General features: G+C 40.4%; 1 protein-coding gene across 5 annotated transcripts in view; it reads right to left on the bottom strand.

Moving 5' to 3' along the window:
• The window catches only part of phldb2b (pleckstrin homology-like domain, family B, member 2b), a 41,600-nt gene that overhangs the window by 10,200 nt on the left and 13,479 nt on the right, over nt 1-17,921 (bottom strand). The window contains exons 6-18 of one of the 5 annotated variants that reach the window (XM_087789091.1): nt 12,560-12,679; nt 9,775-9,959; nt 7,429-8,529; nt 5,403-5,762; nt 4,205-4,366; nt 3,894-4,031; nt 2,796-2,924; nt 1,812-1,967; nt 1,641-1,751; nt 829-903; nt 641-739; nt 308-448; nt 3-188 (exon numbers count right to left, since the gene is read on the bottom strand). In XM_087789091.1, the coding sequence (XP_087645217.1) occupies nt 3-188; nt 308-448; nt 641-739; nt 829-903; nt 1,641-1,751; nt 1,812-1,967; nt 2,796-2,924; nt 3,894-4,031; nt 4,205-4,366; nt 5,403-5,762; nt 7,429-8,529; nt 9,775-9,959; nt 12,560-12,679 (2,963 nt within the window). Of the gene's footprint in view, nt 1-2; nt 189-307; nt 449-640; nt 740-828; nt 904-1,640; nt 1,752-1,811; nt 1,968-2,795; nt 2,925-3,893; nt 4,032-4,204; nt 4,367-5,402; nt 5,763-7,428; nt 8,530-9,774; nt 9,960-12,559; nt 12,680-17,383; nt 17,553-17,921 lie in introns of those variants that run through there. The other 4 variants (XM_087789090.1, XM_087789087.1, XM_087789089.1 and 1 more) reach the window with 4 other exon arrangements.

The raw sequence follows: 17,921 nt of genomic DNA, 5'->3' as shown, positions 1-17,921 counted from the left end.
ACCTGCCTGTGTCGGTGGTGGAGTTTTTTAGCAGGTAGAGGAGGAGGAGATTCGGGAGGAGGGGAAGGGTATCTATACGTCACCATATTCTCTGGCCAGTGCACAGACGGGGATTTTAAGGAAGAGCGAGAAGTGACATGGGAGGTGGAGGAGGAGAGACAGGTGGCAGGAGAAGAAGAAAGAAAAAGCTTTGGAAAGGAAAAAAAGAATCAGAACTAGTCAGCAGACAAGTTTGGACATTAGAGGGAAACACACACACACACACACACACACACACTGGAGCGTCCGACACTGGGATCTAACCAACACACACCTCGCTCTCCGTGTGGTCTTCAGATACTGTCTCCGATTCGGGAAAGGCTTTGGCGAGAGGAAAGGTAGAGGCCGGTTTAGAGGCGCCCCCTAGCTGTGAGTAAAGCTCATTGATTTCACTGACTGTGACATAGCCCTGGAAGGATGTGCAGAGAGGTGGGAGAAAGAAGAGTGAGGCATGTGTGGAGTGAGTCAGCCATACATAGAGAAAAGACAAAACAACATTTGTTAATAACATGAAGACAGAGATGTAAAAAAAACAAGTGGTTAGATTCCTGTATGAAAGTGACAAACGTAGAACACGACAATGGAAGGGAGGAGAAAGTACCTCAATGTTCTTTAGAAAAATGGAGGAAATTAAAGAAGAGAAGGCACACAAGTGCAGAGGAGGAGGAGAACTACTGAAAGATGGACGAGTGGCTACTTCCTGTCGACCGGACCAGGAAACACACACACACAACCATAGAAAGTCAGAATTTCCAGTCGGGATGAAGCCGTCCTTGTTTGGGCACCTACCTCTCGTAAGGTCACGCCACGGCCTTCAGTCAGCTCCGAGTAATTCTGATCCAGTCTGGCCAAGTTCTGCTTTTCCTGGACCACAGAGAGAAAGTCCATCAGACACTTAAGCCTTATCATAAGACACTAGAGGGCTGTGTATTAGCAAGAACCTGGCGATACGTTGCGTATCATGATACATGTGGGACGATACCATAATATTGCAATACTCTAGTAACAATGATATATTTTTCTTTAAAAGATACAACACTTTTTTATGGCTTTTACAGCAAATAAATGAGCAAATACTTAATCAAACGTGAAAGTGCTTTCAAAATATTAACAAAAATGTAAACTTTAATTATTTACATTATCATCATCAATAAACGATGAAGTGCATTAACATGTAATATCCAGTATCGGTCAGTGTTGAATTTTTTAACTTTAATCTCGGTTTTTAAGCCAAAATGAATCTAAACATAAGCTTTAAAAGCTGCTGTTACCTATATATTTAACCTTTGAAATTACATTTTTACTTTAATTCAAGCGTTTAACGGTGTTATGACTAAACTTGTTAAATGTATTTTCGTGTCATCATTGTTCGTCATGAAGTTCGTGGAATATAAACTTAGCGCCGACGTCACACACGAAAATCAGCACTACCAGCCTTTATTTAACCATAAAATAAAATATCGATACAGTATCATGAATACAAATATCACGATATACCAGTATATCGATATTTACTTTACACCCCTATCATTGACACTAGAAACATCCCATAATAAAGGTATAATTCATGTGTAAATCAAACTGCGAGATAAATCAAATACCCGCTGCAGCATCTCCTCCAGGTTGGCTCGCTCCTTCAGGAAACTCTCCTTTTCCCGCTGAGTCTGCTGTGTGATCTGAGCCGCCTGTTTCTTCAGGATCATCACTCGCTCCTGAGACCAGTAGAAACATCATGAACGTCATCAGAACCCTCAGCAGGAAGTGTTCAGTACCTTGCGAGCGACGGCGCTTCTCTGGTACTCGGCGGTCTCGCGAAGAAGCTGCTGCACGTTCGTCTCCTTCTCCTCGTCCTGCCGACTCTCTCTCTCCAGCTGCTGGAACTCCAGGTCCTCGAAGCGTTTGGTCTCCGTTTCCAGGATCTCAAAGTCCTGTCAGGCAGACAAAATAAAGCCATTGTTTTAAAGTTGAAAGTCTTATCAGTAATTGATAGAAAATAATACATTGCAGTAATTAATTCAAAATTATTAATATAATTTAAAAATTTTAATATTTATATTACTGGAATTTTAAATAATATATCTAAACTTTTGTAGCTCCTTTTTTTAAAAATTGAAACAGTATTTTTCTTATAATTTATAGTTTCAAGTTGTATTTAATCACAATAATTAAATATTATTAAATATGTTCTCACAAAGACATAAAAATGCTTAAATTTTGCTCTTTTTCAGGGATGTTATGATCTTAACTTTTGACTCTTCCTCCCAGTATTGAACAAATTGACGATGCCTCAGGAAAATGTATTTGTTACATCTTTCAAGATAACTTTACGAGTACAACTATCACATAGACTGATCATTTAAGTATTATTAAGTAGGATTTATTTTTTCATTTTCTACTGAAGTTAATCACAGTACAATAACCCTCTATATTCTTTCATACAACAACTACCACTTTTTTCTTTGAATTCTATTTTTAAGATAAAGTGATTTGGTACATCATCAACATTAATAGGTTTAGTCTATTTCAGTAATTGTAAATGAATAAATAAATGTATGTAAACGTTAAAATCAAAAGAATATAATCAAGGTCATGCTCTGAAGGCAGTTTTATCGTTTAAGAAATAAATGTACAAAAAACTAACTTTAATATTTGAGTTTGCATACATTAATGGGAAAAAAAAAACGCTCCTAATTCCGGCTTCCACTTTGGACGGCTCCTTATACGAGTGTGTGAGGTGTCGGTGTGAGTCTACTAACCCTGGCTAGCTGCTCCTTCAGGGGCTCCTTGGTGGCCTCGGGGCAGCTGTCCAGTTGGGATCGCTGCTCACACACACTCTGAGCCAACCTCTCTACTCTGGCCCTTTCTGTCTGCAGCAACTCGCACGCCTGCCACAGGTACACACCCACGTACACACAAACATAGCCCATTTCCACGAGCGCACAACACACAGACGGACAGAGAGAGAGGGATGACGGCGTTAGTTGGGAGTCGAGGATCAACCGTTAGTTACTTATGGTGACACAGGTGGGACGGGGGGAGCAGGAGGAGGGTCTACGTTGCTGTTAAAAGAACTAAATGGAAGAGAAGTGTTCTTCTGTTAACTGTGAGATGTGGAGAGATTAGCGAGGGTGGAGGAGGGAGAGATGAAATGGCATGTGAGAGTGAACATAAAACGTTAATGAACTCTCGCTTTTGAGTCTCACAACAGAAACAAACGTCTCTACACGCACTCATCTTCGCCTGCTCTCGCTCTCCTTTTGGGTCTCCCCGTTGAACCCCGTGAATGAGATTTAAAAAAAAAAAAAAAAAGACTTATTAATAAACGCGGCTCTTCTTGTCACGTCTAATAACACGTGTGATAACAAGCTGACCCTCACCCATGACCCGCCGCCAGCTATTTGTGTAAAGATCCACAAGTGCTCGCTCTACCATGAGCAGCATTAGCAGATATATATTTGGTCCAGAAACAGCATGGGGAGGATTAACACCTTGGAGTCACATGACCCCCACAAGCTTTTGGGTTGTGTTCAGATCGTACACGTTGAGCAGTAAATGTTATTTTTAAGTGATATATTGATGAGATTTGAAGTTATAAAACTTAACAGTGAATCAATATTTTCATTTATAATCTTGCATTTTTAACAGGAAATCCATTTTTTATTTGTTGGGACCATTGTTTGAGTAGCTAAATATACATTTAAATGGCAATTTATTTATATAAAAGTCACCATCAGAGCATATTTATGTTTTTTTTTACATTTTGTAATTTTTTTTTCTACTCGTTGTTGTGCCACCACCAGGATAGAAATATATTTAAAATATGAAATCATTGAATCCAAACACATGACTCATACCTTATCTTTTTCCTGCTTGGACTTGTTCTCCAGGTCAGCAATTTTACCGTGAAGCGCTTCAAGAGCTTCTCTTTCCTGTTGGAGAGCAGCGACCTCTGACTCCTGCTCAGCCTCCACCAGAGCTCTCTCCACTTCCACCTGAGGACCAGAAACATCATCCATTTTGAGAAGAAAAAAAACATTGATTTGTTACATTATAATATAATTTTATGTAGTTTCATGAAATCTTAATTTTGTTGAATTTAATCAGAGTTACACACAAATCTTTTATCTTCTAAAATCCTCCTGCTCTCCACCGAGCATTCCTTTACCTCTCTGGCAGACTCGTCCATTTGGTTGTCCAACTCTTTGATCTTTTGCTCCAGCTCCTCCATGTTGTTCAGGACCTGGATCCTCTCTTCCTCCACTCGTCTTATATCCTCCTCAGAAGTCTTCAAGTCTTGTGCCCTGCGACAAATGATGTCCTCTTGCGTCTGTGGAGCATGAAGAAAATGTATCTTCACTGTTGCTAGATTTTAGAAATGTTTGTATTATTTATTTTTTCGCATGTTTGCATTCATTTTTCACATAGAAATGTGTTAATAATGTTAATTATAATAACAAAACAATACTAATATGATTGTAAAGATGGCAAACACATGCTGTCATTAGGGGTGTGTATTGGCAAGAATCTGGCGATATGATACGTATCACGATACAGGGGCAACGATACAAAATATTGCGATATAATGAAGTATTGTTTGTAAAACAATATATAGAATTATAGAATATACAGACCGAATGATTCTTCACAAACGTTACTGCTTTATATGTTTTCAAACCAAACTATGTTCAAATATAGCTGGTGTACACTGTGTCCTCTCATCCTCAGTCATTGTAGGGATCTCACATGATTTCATTGACCTTTAGCAGCTAAAGACAGTTACCATTCAGCGACTTGAAGTTTAATTGCAACACAAAAGGGAAAATGTCAATATGTGCAAGTTACTTGTAGACACAAAATAAAACCTTATTCATTTATTTTACACACAGTGTAATAACATTGAATATTAATGATTTATATTATTTATAATAATTTAAAAAAAACTACGATTTAAAGCAAGAATTTAAAAAAATAGTTACAGTGCTGTTTTGTTTCATACAGTACCAAGACTTGCGATATATAATTGTATCAATATTTTCCTCAAACCCCGAGCTGTCATAACTCATGCCCTTTAACTAGTGATGTGCTGATGAAGCTTCATGAAACAGTGTCATGTTGTTTAGAAGTCAGTAGGTGGCGCCATTAGTTAAAAAATGATCTGATATTTTATTAGAACAGTTGTTCAAAACAAAGTGCAGAGACCGCCATCTAGTGGACTCTGAAAATAATGACACTGCTTCATGAAGCTTCATCAGACCATCAAAACCAGCTGTCGAGGTCATACGTCAAATAAACAACTGATAGTAAATGCCTCATTGTTTTTGACATAAAGAACAGTCATATAATAAAATAATGTTATAGTGTACCTCTCTGGTCCTCTGTCCATGTGGCGATGGTGACGGGGCAAAACTTCGCAGACTGATGGCGGGCGATTCCGCCCTGTAGTCCCGTGTACCGCTGCTGCATCTCTGTCGTACCTGCAGGTCTTCGTCATAAAATCCGTTTTCTGACCCGGAAAAGTTTAGGAATCCGTTCCCGTTAGACAAATCGGCGATGTCTGAAAACACAGAGGGAGTGTCGTCGTCGTCGTCGTCGTTGAGCTGCAGTTTCTCCAGCTCCTGGTTGATTTTCCGGAGGTCGGCCACCGCCGACGTTTGACCCTCATCGCTCTCTGTTCGCCCCAACTCTGTGCACAGAGATAAGATGGTCTCGAGACGCTGACGTTCCTGAAAAAAAAAAGAAGAAAAAGACACAATTAATACGACGAGAAATACATTTTAAAGTGTTGGATTTACCCCTGGAAGCATTGTGTCGGTCTGAATATCACTACATCTAAAGTTTAAGGATGTATGAATGTAATGTTCAAGATCTCTGCTGCTGCCCACTGCATTGACTGCTGGCGAGTGTGTGTCGGGCATACGTGGAACATGCTGGTCCAAGTAATATTAGAAGAGGAAGACAGAGGTTAACAAACAGGAATGTGAGAGAGAGAGAGGCGTGTATAAACATATGTGCTCATGAATTGTTGTGGAGACACACTGCAGCTTTCTTTTTTTAATCTACCAGAAGAGCATCTCTCCATCATATCCGCAGCTCCATCTTTATTTAGAAACGTTTTTAATACCTTGCTATACAGCTGTGAGCTCCTTGTATCATCAATGCAATGTCCTCTGAACGCGAGTGTGTGTGTGTTGGGGGGTGAGTTAATGAGGAGGTGGACAGCTGTCAACTATGATCGGATGTGTGACCGAGAACAAACCATGACTCTAAAAACAGGAATGTGTCGTGTCGCTGAGGTAGTGTCGGCCTTTCTAAGGAACCGCGTTCTCTGAAGAAATGTGAAGGACAAATGTACCCGGCAACACGACCTGGAGGACAAAACACTTGAAATAGAGTAACGCTATGGAGACGATTGGAAGCTGATCACTTTATGCTTTTAACATATGTTTTTGTTAGGAGTTACAAATGGTTACGAATGACAATAAAATAAAATAAATCCAACCTAATGGAATATGATATGTAAACACTAACTAAGTTGTTACAGACAACAGCAGTAAAAGACATTGGCTTTTTAATAAATATATATATGTCAAATTATATGTAGTAAGGAGGGAAAGTGCAGACAAACAAAGAACTTTGCACCAAATAAACTACTTTGACTACAATCTAATCATTGAAAACATGTAGGTTCAACTGTAACCGCCAGAGGGCGCAGTAGCGTTACAAAATCTGATTTTGCAAGATTTTTTTTGCAAGATTCTTGTTTGTTCTATCTAACAATACGTTGCTAATCTGAATAAAATCAATTTATTTTTCCCATGCCTTAAAAGTCAATTAGCCCAGAGTAATAAAGTGTGACTATTTAAACTACAACTTTCACGTACCGGCTAACTAACCCTAATCTGGTAACCACCATGACTGATTCAATTAGTTGCGTTGTTGTTGAACCCATTCAAGTTGAAAAGGACACACATTCTGACATGGGAATGTATTTAAATGAAAGGTTGCAGACTTCTCCAGCCTCATTATAGATTAAACATCTGTGTGTTTATACACCTGCTACACTTAAACTCTCCTCTATAATCTTGTGTGTTTTTTCCTTGGCCACATATTTTGGATCTGCTCTGTGGTTTATTCACGGGTTCCAACCACTCTGGGCAACCGGGGCAGGCACGCGCACACACACTCACACACAAGAAGAAAAGGTTAAGTATAGTTTCTTTGCCGAAAGCATCTCTCTAGTGGTGAACCTCTATCAGTATGTGTGTGTATGTGTTAAGCTCCATGGGAGAGTTTTTCTCTTGGGACGCCACATTCCTACTCTCATGTGCACGGAGGAACCTCTGCGTTACGATTAAATGGATTCAGAGGACAGATGTGATGAAAACTCACCAGCCTCTCGACCTCCTGCTCACGGAGTCGCTCCTCCTTTTGACGTATGTGGTAGTCGGTCAGTTCCTCTTTCCCGCTGAGGGAGCTGATGCTGCCTCGTCGCTCCCTGAAACCCCCCGGCGGGGTTATCCCGGCCTTTCCGAATGACTGCCTTCTTTCGCCGAATCCACCTACAGATTCCAGTCCCATTTTCCCAACGGAAGGCCTCCTTTCTCCGAATTCCGGGCTGCCGAGTGGCTCGGAAGTCTCTGTAGAACTCATGGAGTTGGTCGAAGTAAGGCTGAGTTTTTTGGCCACGCGGGGAGAAGAGGAGCCTCCTGACGGGATGGTTACATCAGGAGGAGCCGTTGTCGGGGAGATGGAACGTTTGGTGGAGGGGATTATTTTAGGACATGAAAGGGAAATGGAAACGACGCCGTCTCCTTGAGCTGTGGTTTTGCTGTGATTCCTGCCATTGAACTGCTGGCTGGAGTTGTGATTGAGGTCAAGGCTTGTATTGTTGTTGTTATACTGGTCTTTGCTCACTTTGTAGGACACGCCGCCCTCGGACTGACGGGCAGGAAGTCTTGACAACGTCAGGGATCCGTTCTCTCGAGGGTTCGAGGTGGGGCAGAGGCGCGGCAGTGACCGGCTATGACCCGCCGCCATGAGACCGTTCAGTGAGCCGGCCGAGTACTTCCTCGTCCGGCTGCTCGGCGACGGGTCCTGATTGTTGCAGTTGCGTCGGCCCAGACGTGGACTAGAAGGCATACTGGCGGCCCCCGTCGAAGAGTTGCGCGACGATGAAGAAGAGGGCGGAAGAGAGAGAAGAAAGCTGTCGCTGCCGGCGACGGAATTAGAAGAACCGCCGCCGTTCCACATGGACAGTAGAGTCGAGCTGCTCTGGGTGTGAAGCCGACGGCCGTCGCCGAGGTTGTCCTGGTTGCGCCCGATGGAGGTGCGGGAACCATGGGAGGCCGGGTCTGAACGTCGGGAGGAGGACAGCGGAGGAACGGACTTCATGGATAAAGGGGGTCGATCCGCACTGTAGAAACGCCTCGCTTGCTCCTGATAGGAAGTCGACGAGGAGGTTGGTGATGTCACAGGTGTTGTGGGAGGAGACTGAGGACAAATACACAAAAAATATTACTACTAGTAGAAACATTTAAAGTCAATGTCTGGTTGTAAAGATAGTATTTCCATCGATAAGAAAATTATACCTAATAGATAATTTATTGTTATGTCTTTGACATCAGACAGACATTATACATGAATATACTGTCAATAACAGAAACAACAATATCACATTGAGTCCTTATAAATACTTATGACACTTTGACATTTGGGTTTGACACATGTCAAAATCCTCAAGTGCATTTTCATCCATTGCAGAATATTAAAATAAAAACTCCTGAAAGATTTTTTTTTTAACTCCCTCAGCCAGGCCACCTTGATAAGGTACTTAAAGGGCCTTCTTAATTTTACGACCAGACTGGAAAATGGAAATCTTTATAACCATTTCCAACGCTCTAGTCTGACCCTGGGGTGGGCCACACCAGCTGAAGAGCAGATGGATGGATTTAACAGGCAGTCAAGCATACAAATGCAACGCTTATTGTGTAAATACAGTATATCAGGGTTAAGATATTAGTTGTACAAAGGGTCGTAGTGGATACAGGTTTTTGTTCCAACCAATCAAGAGTGGGGTGCGTCCCAAATTGTGCACCTCTGCACTAACACTTAGAATTTGGAGTGCACAAGTGAGTTCCAATTAGAAGTTTGCAAAGAAGTATTGCGCAATGAGCACTAAATAAGCACACTCAAATGGCCAGAAAATTGAGTGTGGATCGATGGACACTTTCCACCCTCAATGACCACCATCTTAGTGACGTAGATGATGCTAAACGGAAGCTACATCACTGACGATGTGTCTTCGGAGCAGATACCGGCGTAAATGTCTCGAGAAAACGCAAATTTTATCACAAAACAACACAACAACATTTATTACAAAATAAAACACAACCTAATAACTTGTCTTGATTAGAGAAAAGCACTGTCATGATAGTGTTCCAACTTCCGGTTGCAATCAGCGTTAAAAAGTGCTAGAAGAAGAAGTTGTCGAGTCATTTCCGGTAAGTGTGTAGCTGCAGTGTTTGATTTGAGACAGAACTATCCGTCGAAAATGTGCGCACTGGTCAAGTACGTGTACTGTCTTAATGTGTAATATAAACCAGTCTAAGATGGCGGCTGTTAAGGATGGAAAGTGTCCATCGATCCACACTCAATTTTCTTACTTCATGGCCTGACTCAAAAAACAGTTCTGTTCTGTGTTCAAAGCAGAAAAATGAACCATGTAAGGATTCCGACCTGTGTCATGCTGAAATATGAGGGATTAGCATTCCCATTCGCTCTCAGGCTGTTCTCCAGGGCAATCTTTTTACGCTGCAGGGTGTCCATCAAATCACGCAGCTCAGAGGCGGAACGCATTCCCCGGGCACTGGTCGTCCCTCCAACCACCGCATGACTGTAGTCACTGCTGAACTTCAGGTAATCTGGAAGAGAAATAGAATGAGGAAAAAAAATGAAACCTTACTCGATGAGGAAGTATAAAGGGGACATGAGTCAGAAACTGAAGCTCTGTCAGTGACTTCATCTTTCAGATTCTGGGAAATAGAAAATTGAACTCAAGTACAAAAGGACAGAAATGGAAAACAAGAGTCATAGTTGGCAACAGAAGGAGTAAGAAATCTTTATTTGACTTGTACATGTACCTGAAGCTCCACAAGAAGCAAATCTACAACTGACAGAAAATCATCCAGATGTGCAAAAACCAAACTCCAAGAACGGTAGGAACCCAAAACCAGCCAGTCCGTCCAAGCCCGACAAATATAACCTTAACTTTGGTCCAATTGCTTAGAATAGGATTTTAGGAAATGAAAGAGACCACTAAATATTTTGGAATACCCTCAAAAGGCCCCGCACCCTTTCCCCAAGTCTCTCATTTAGCAGCACAGGGTCTGTTTTCAAACCTCAACCATTTCTTCTTCTCTGCTAAATTAGACTTGAACGTTACTGATACAAAGCTAAACATGGATCGGATAGGCTTGGAAAAAATGAGCAGGAATCCAAAACTTCCCCTTTCAGCAACATCGTCAATCTTCCTGTTATGCTAGCAGAAGAAAGTGTGTGTGAGAAACCTTCCCCAATTTTTTTGTCCAGCTGTGGCTTTATGTGGAAAAGAAGCCATAACGAAGGTTCAAGAAAAGACCACCTACTGTTTAAAAACCACACATGCTGCTGACATAGACACATTTTCCAAACACCGACAACAACAGTGGCAGCACCTGAGAATGGCGTGCGATGGTTTTCATGTATTGGATTTCAACAGGCTTTCTTTTCACTACTATAATTCTATTTCTTTTGTGTTGACGCTTGGTACTTTAAGGCCGCTTTATCTTTCAAAAGCGATTTGCTTTGGTGTCATGCAACCTGCTGACCGGGACAAGCAACATCATCAAGATAAGAATTTGATTTTCAAATCTTCCTTGAGTCATCTTTAAAAGTCCCTAAAGGTAACCACACCAACAGAATAGTTCCTAGAAGAAATGGGGCAGATAAGGAAAAGACATCATAAGATTTGGAAATACACAAGTGCACTCCCCCCCCCCCCCACACTTATGGAGGCGCTTGTGTCCTTAAATGGTCAGACTTAACTCCAGTCCTGGCCTCCATCAGGTTCTTTTCTATCATGCCACTTCTCATTTACACCTTATGTTGCTTTGGGTTCTTTTTGAAATGTGCAAGACAGTCCAAAATATGGAGAGCATGTGCGCATAAAAATGAAGTATCCGAGGCAAGAAAACATTCCTCAAAAGTTCAAAGATTCTAAAGACTGCGGAGCTCATGCCCACCTTATGTTCTGAATATCAATCACTTCTGCTACAAGAGAACATCAGCATCACCGTGGAAATCTAACAGATGACTGAAACATTCCAATACGACTTCAATCTCTACTTTTAGACTGTGACTGAATCTGGGTACGTCTTCAAACATGTGAGAGGCAGGGCTGGATCTTTTGTGAAAAAGGTCCAATTTTTCATTTGACTGCTGAAAAATAACAGATACAAATATTTTATTCAGCGATACTGTGGCACAGTGGAAAAGTAGATCGATCGCCTCACAACAAAAGGTTGCCAGTTCACTTCCAGCTCAGGATGGAGGCGACTTGTGACCTTTCTGGACACCCCGGTCCAAAAACATACAGAGGTTGATTGGGAACTTGAGGAAATTGTCCATAGATATGAGTGTGTGTGTGTGAATGGTTGTGTGTCTCTGTGTGCCCTGTGACAGACTGTCTCCTGTCCAGGGTGTCCCCCACCTCTCACCCGAGGAAGCTGGGATAGGCTCCCACTGTGACCCCCATAAGGGATTAAACGGCAAAGAAAATCCCAAAAATATTTGTATGGGTTTTTATGTGCTTAATATTTCAATGAACTGTGTTAAATGAAATAATTCATTTTTTTATTTAACAATTAACATTTCAATATTTACTCCCATTTTATTTTACAATATTTGTGTTGCAATAAACTCCCGGCTGCTAGATGGCATCAGTCATTACTTCCTCCGCCATTGAAGGAGGAATTAATTCCTGTGAGACTCTGGCGATGACTGAGGACGAGAAAATACAGTCGACTCCAGCAGCTTTTAAAGCTGATGTTCGAACATATTTTGGTTTCAACAAATGAAAGCAGTTACGACTTTGTCAAGAGTCATGTGGTCCATACGTTCTGCAACACCAGAGTCAACAACTCGACAATACTAAAAAGATTTCCTTGTTACTACAGTATCAAACTTATAGTAATAACAGTGGCAGATTATTACTAACACACACCCCCTCAAAAATCTGTCGAAGGTTGAACATGAGAAAACAATGTGCAATTGGGCCACATAGATAAAACAGGTATAATTAAAATGAATTTAAAGGTAAATCTGACCTGCTGTTGGTTAATTCCAAAATAATGACCATTATAATAATACAATTCTATAATTCAATTATGATTCCAAATTCAAAATCATTGCAAAAAAAAGGCAGGAAGGAAGCTATGGAAAACAGACATGCATTAACCAGAAAACTAGTAAGAGAGTAAATTACCGGTGTTATAGGCGAGGGCTGACACTGGACTCTTTGGCGGGAGCATGCTCTTCATTCTGCTCGCTTCCTCTGGATGGTTGAAACGGAAGAAGTAGGATTTACCCAAACACAAGGAATAACCTGCGGAGAAAACACATTATTTAATTATACCCCTTGCCAGAGATAATAAAATCCGTCCCGGTGTATTTATTCACAGCCAGGCGCTCACTGCAGTGCTCTTGCTCTCTGTGTTTGCCCTGGCCATCATTTAGGTTGAGAGGGCCAGGTATTAAACAAGATGTCAGGGTCACAACCCCTGGAATACACACAGTCCACCACAGCTGTCCAAATACCTCACAAGGGGAAAAAACAGAGCTGTCTTTAGGCAGTAAAGAGACGAAAAGACAGCGGAGAAGGTAAAAAAAATAGAGGGACACAAAGAAGTTCTTGTTCATTTCTCCAGCATGATATAAGCCGTGTAGTAGATCTCTAACACCAGCCATGTGTAACAGGGTTAACACAAACGTTATCATCAACCTATATTATAGTTACATGACATTCCTGGAGGATGTGGTCACATGGATCCTGTAAGGCAGAAGGTGGGGGGGGGGGCTTAACTTAAAGAAAAGACTGAATGGAAAATTGTCACTCTTTCCTGCCCTCCCATCTGTTTTTTCCAACTCTCACATTTGGTCTAGAAGAGTGAAAACCATGATTTTTTAGGGGGGTATTTTAAACTATCTATTCATCAATGATATTGTTTAGGTATAGGACTTAACTAATAAATGATCTTTGATTGAAAACAGCATACTTGTGAGACTCCAGAACGACCTCACATGACTAACTTCTAGGCATTCGGGGCAGCACTCAGGCTTGATCTTAGATCTATTTCAGCCCCTAGCCTTCGAAACCGGATCTGAGATGGGGATTTATTTATTTTTTTCACTCAAGGCTACTACAGATTCCCTATTTTAAAGCGTAAACTCCTCCAGGGTTGGGGATGATTGTGAGCGGTAAAAAAAATTGTAGACTGATGAAACCAACAAGACATCATCTGCATAGAGCAGTGAGGACAACTTGAAGGTTAAAACCAGACCAAAATTAAGACATTAAGACTCCAATATTATGGCAAGTATGTTGTTTTAATCAAGTTTTTCTTTTAAATCAGATATTTAAAACGACCTATTTTAAACTTAACTTTATCTGTATTTAGAAAATCTAAAAGGAAGTTTGACCAGAAATGGGCGTTCAGTGCAATCTACAAAATAATATCGAGCCGTTCTTCACAAGGCAGAAACTCACTGTCTTCTGGAAATCACATAGAGGGTATAATATGGTCCCCTAAAGAATTGAGGTGCCCCATATTGTCGATCTTCCATGGTGACTATCCCCAGGCTAGACATGGTAAAATGCCAGCCAGTATAAGAACCACAACTGATTTCCTTTAATTTTAAAATCAACAGCTTTGAGACAAACACCTGGACACTAGACAAACCTAATGACAGGCAATATTGATAAAAAAACACATTTAAAAATAAGCTTTGCTTGGTGATACCATCCTTGCAGTGCTGAAAATCAACTATAGTATCTCTTCAGAGGATTGGACCTCTGGGTGAGGATGAGGGACCAACGCCACACACATGAAAAGAGATGTTTAGTCTACACAGCTGGATTGTGGACTACTTAAATACATACTTGGGTAAACACCATTTTGCAGGTTCAGACACATACTGTAAGGGAAGTGGCATCATGACAGAGAGATTGAAGTATGTGTGTCTTTATGAGTAAGGGGATCGAAAACAAAAACACAAGGATAGAATGAGCTTTCCATGAAACATGACTACAACAACTTTACTTTATACTGCTGTATTTCTTAGAACAGTCTATGCGATTATGAGTCACAGCTGTACTTTGTGTTTAACATCACAACAAAGTGCCTCACACACACTTCAGCCGGCAGTCAACTCTTGTAAAAATCTAATTTCCTACCCTCAACAAACTCGCCATGTGCCACTGTTAAATTGGATAGTAAAGTGTGCCTGATTTGTTCACAACCCCCCACTCGTTCTGTCTTTCTAATTTCCTGCCATCCGCAGATAACTGCCAGCTAATCCTCTTCTCCTTCACATCTTCAGCACAAGTACGTACATTTACGACCTGTGTTTGGAGGAATAAAACCGTCCTTTATTGGGATTAATCTCAAACAACCATCGCATGAAAGCTTGCATCAAAAACAACACGCAACCTATTATAACCGCAAGCACGCAAACTCAATTGAAGACTTAAATAGCAGAATACAGAACTGATTATTTACCCTTAACACACTCGGATACAGACACAAATCCACAACAGAACACTTTTAATTGAATTAAAGTATTTACTCTAATTGAGTTCACCTCCCATGTTGAGCATATGTTCGCCACCACTACATACAAACCCTCTCCAACAACTTCAAATTAAGCTGTGCATACATTTATAGGATCATTTTAATGGTTGTATTCTAGTAAACCTGGGCCTTGGAGTTCTTTGAGGAGCCAGATGGAGGAGCTCGCTTATGTCTGGAGCCAATTTTATGTTCCCATCTAGCACTGGGAAACAGTACTAAGCTCTGACCACAATGTTATGGGGTAGGAAACTCAAAACTGTTTTTCTGTTTGGTTAACATCAATGAAGGAGCTACTACGTCGAGACCACTTGGTTGGAAAGACAAATAAACCAGTAATACAAATCCTGCACTTGTTACCTGCTAATTGTTAACATTTAACTTGTCAATCAATTCATCTGAAAGTAGTTGAAGTACATTTATTCACTGGGATTTTTAATACGTAGATTCAGGATGCTGTGGGAGACTTCTAAACACGTGTAAAAATATACAAACAGTTGACCACAGGTCCTAGTGGGAGTGCAAATTGGCCTTAAAACCACAAAGTACACATCTTGCGGCCACCGGGTCCAGTCCTCAACAGCCAAGAGGAGACTGTTCTTTGTCAATGAGTCCAAAATGTTTGGGTCTTTTACTCTTTCTTTAACACCCATGGGAAGGTGTTTCCCATAGTTTATCAAATGATTCCCTCTGGGGCCTATAAATTAACCTTAAAGTGATAGTTACCCAGAGTTCAAACTTCACTCCTTTTCTACTCACCCTCATGTCGACTAAGGGTTGGGATCATTTTCAGCGCTTCCACATCGTATACAGTCTACACAGGAAGCACTCGCGCAATTTACCTGGAGTACTTCCGGTTTATATCAATTGTTATTCTTTAAACATCGGCCAAAAAAAATCATAAAACAAAGATTTTATCCAAAAAAATTGGCTTCAATACAAGATTGACATTACAGACGAGCAGTATAAAGGAATTTGGATGTTTTCAAGCCACTTTTTAGAGTAGGTCCGTCCACTGGGCATCAGTCGCTTTATTAAAATGGATGTCCGTTTTTGTCTATAACTCTAATAAGGAAATGATTACTCTGAAAATAATCCCAACCCTTAGTCGACATGAGGGTGAGTAGAAAATGAGTGAAGTTTGAATTATGGCTGAATATCACTTAAAGAAATCTAACAGTCCAAAAACATAAAGAGGTTGATTGGGAGTAACTTCAGAGTTTAAAGTCTTTATCTCCACAAGAAGAAATTCAACTGTTCAGTCTTGACGCTGTTAAATAAAAGTAAAATCACGATGCTTCAGAACAAGTGAAAATAACACTGTGAACCTTGCATTTTAGATATCAACCATGTGGTATTAAGCATTTATATATCAAACACAAAATGACAACCTTAACCGTTTATCTTTTCAAACTGGTGAAAACCAACCGAGAGCCTTTAAAAAAGGCAGGAAAGGGGGGAGAGCAGTCAGGACAATCACAATGAGAACAATGAAGCAGATTTTCTTTTTTCAGGTGTCGAGTATCTAAAGCCCACGGACTGTCTTCGTGGCCACAGGCTAATTCTCTTTGTCAGTAGAACTTGCACCCGTATGTGAACTTGCCACTCTTGCATGACCTATGCATGTTTATTTTTGTTGTGAGGGAGTGAGGTCCACAACAACAGTCAGAAACTGAGAATGACTGTTAATTTTCCTCTAGTCAATATATATATTTGATCATTATAATCGTGATTTATATTAACAGCTCACACATTTCCAGTCTAACCCTAGGGCGACAGATGGTGGTTTCTAAACTTCTTTCTCAACTGTAGCCAATCCTTGGAGCTTTGGATTGTCCACAAGAAAATCAATGCTGTCAGCTGAAGAGCAGATGCATTTTGACCCGCCACCTGGTGAAAGCAGGGTTCCCTGCTTTCTTATCTGGAGATAAAAAAGATCGGCTGTTCCAAAACACTTCAACAAAGAATGTTGACACAGTACAGAATAAATTGAATAACTAGTTTATAAAGCACGTGGCCGGGTTTATTAAACACCGGTGATACTCATTTATTTATAAAAAGATGTTGCTTATATGGGGATTTACACTTAAATACTCAGTAATAAAGATACTTTTTTTGCACCTTTGTTAAGAGTCACTATAGATAAATAAATCTTAATGCACACAAAAGGGAAATTCATCACAATTGTATTTAACTATGTAAACAAATGCTAAACATTTTCAAAATACATCTTAAGAGAAAATACATATTGGAAATATAAACCATTAATAATAATAAAAAAACAAAAAAACAAGAAGCATGTATTTACTGAGCATGGATTATATTTTAGACTGTCTATTGTAAACAGTGCCATATTTAAAAAAAACAATTAATCGACCATTTAGATTAAACTATTACTAATAAAATAGCGAGTTTTAGCTCACTTTATCCGCTTGTAATGTAAAATAAACTGCATCACAAACCTTTTTCTGTCCCATTCAGCGAACAGGACGTGGAGTCTCGGCTGTTTTTGGTTCTTTTAGTTGCTCTTAGTGACTAAAATAGACGTAAAAACTAACTTAAAACACGCTATCGTGGGTTAAATAAAGAAGTTAAAGCTGCAGTGAGCTTGTGTTATTGTTGTTGCTCGTCCTCGATGACGCTCTTCATCCGTCTGGTCTCCGAGTGAAGAAAGTTCACTGATTTAGCATCTACAAGTCTCTTACCGGACCGTACCAACTCAAAGGGGGTTAAAACAATGCAGCAAGGGTGTACGTCGGTAATGAAAGTGTGATGCAATAGAAACAGTATGATAAATATTAGGTAATAAAGATAATAAAACAGTTACATTCAAATGTAACGGATTAATTTTATGTAAATTAAAAATGTATGCCCAAAAAGAAAAGTGACACCCCTATTCTTCTTGTCTTGGTCTGCTCTAAGGTTATGAGGCAGTGAGGTATGTCTCAGACGCCTCCTCTCCCTTTCTTTGTCTTCTCTCTACCTTTTAAAAAGGTTATT

The sequence above is a fragment of the Callionymus lyra genome, chromosome 4 (genome assembly GCF_982586985.1).
Source record: "Callionymus lyra chromosome 4, fCalLyr1.hap1.1, whole genome shotgun sequence".
Lineage (NCBI taxonomy): Eukaryota > Metazoa > Chordata > Actinopteri > Syngnathiformes > Callionymidae > Callionymus > Callionymus lyra.
This window is presented reverse-complemented; position numbering and strand designations above follow the sequence as displayed.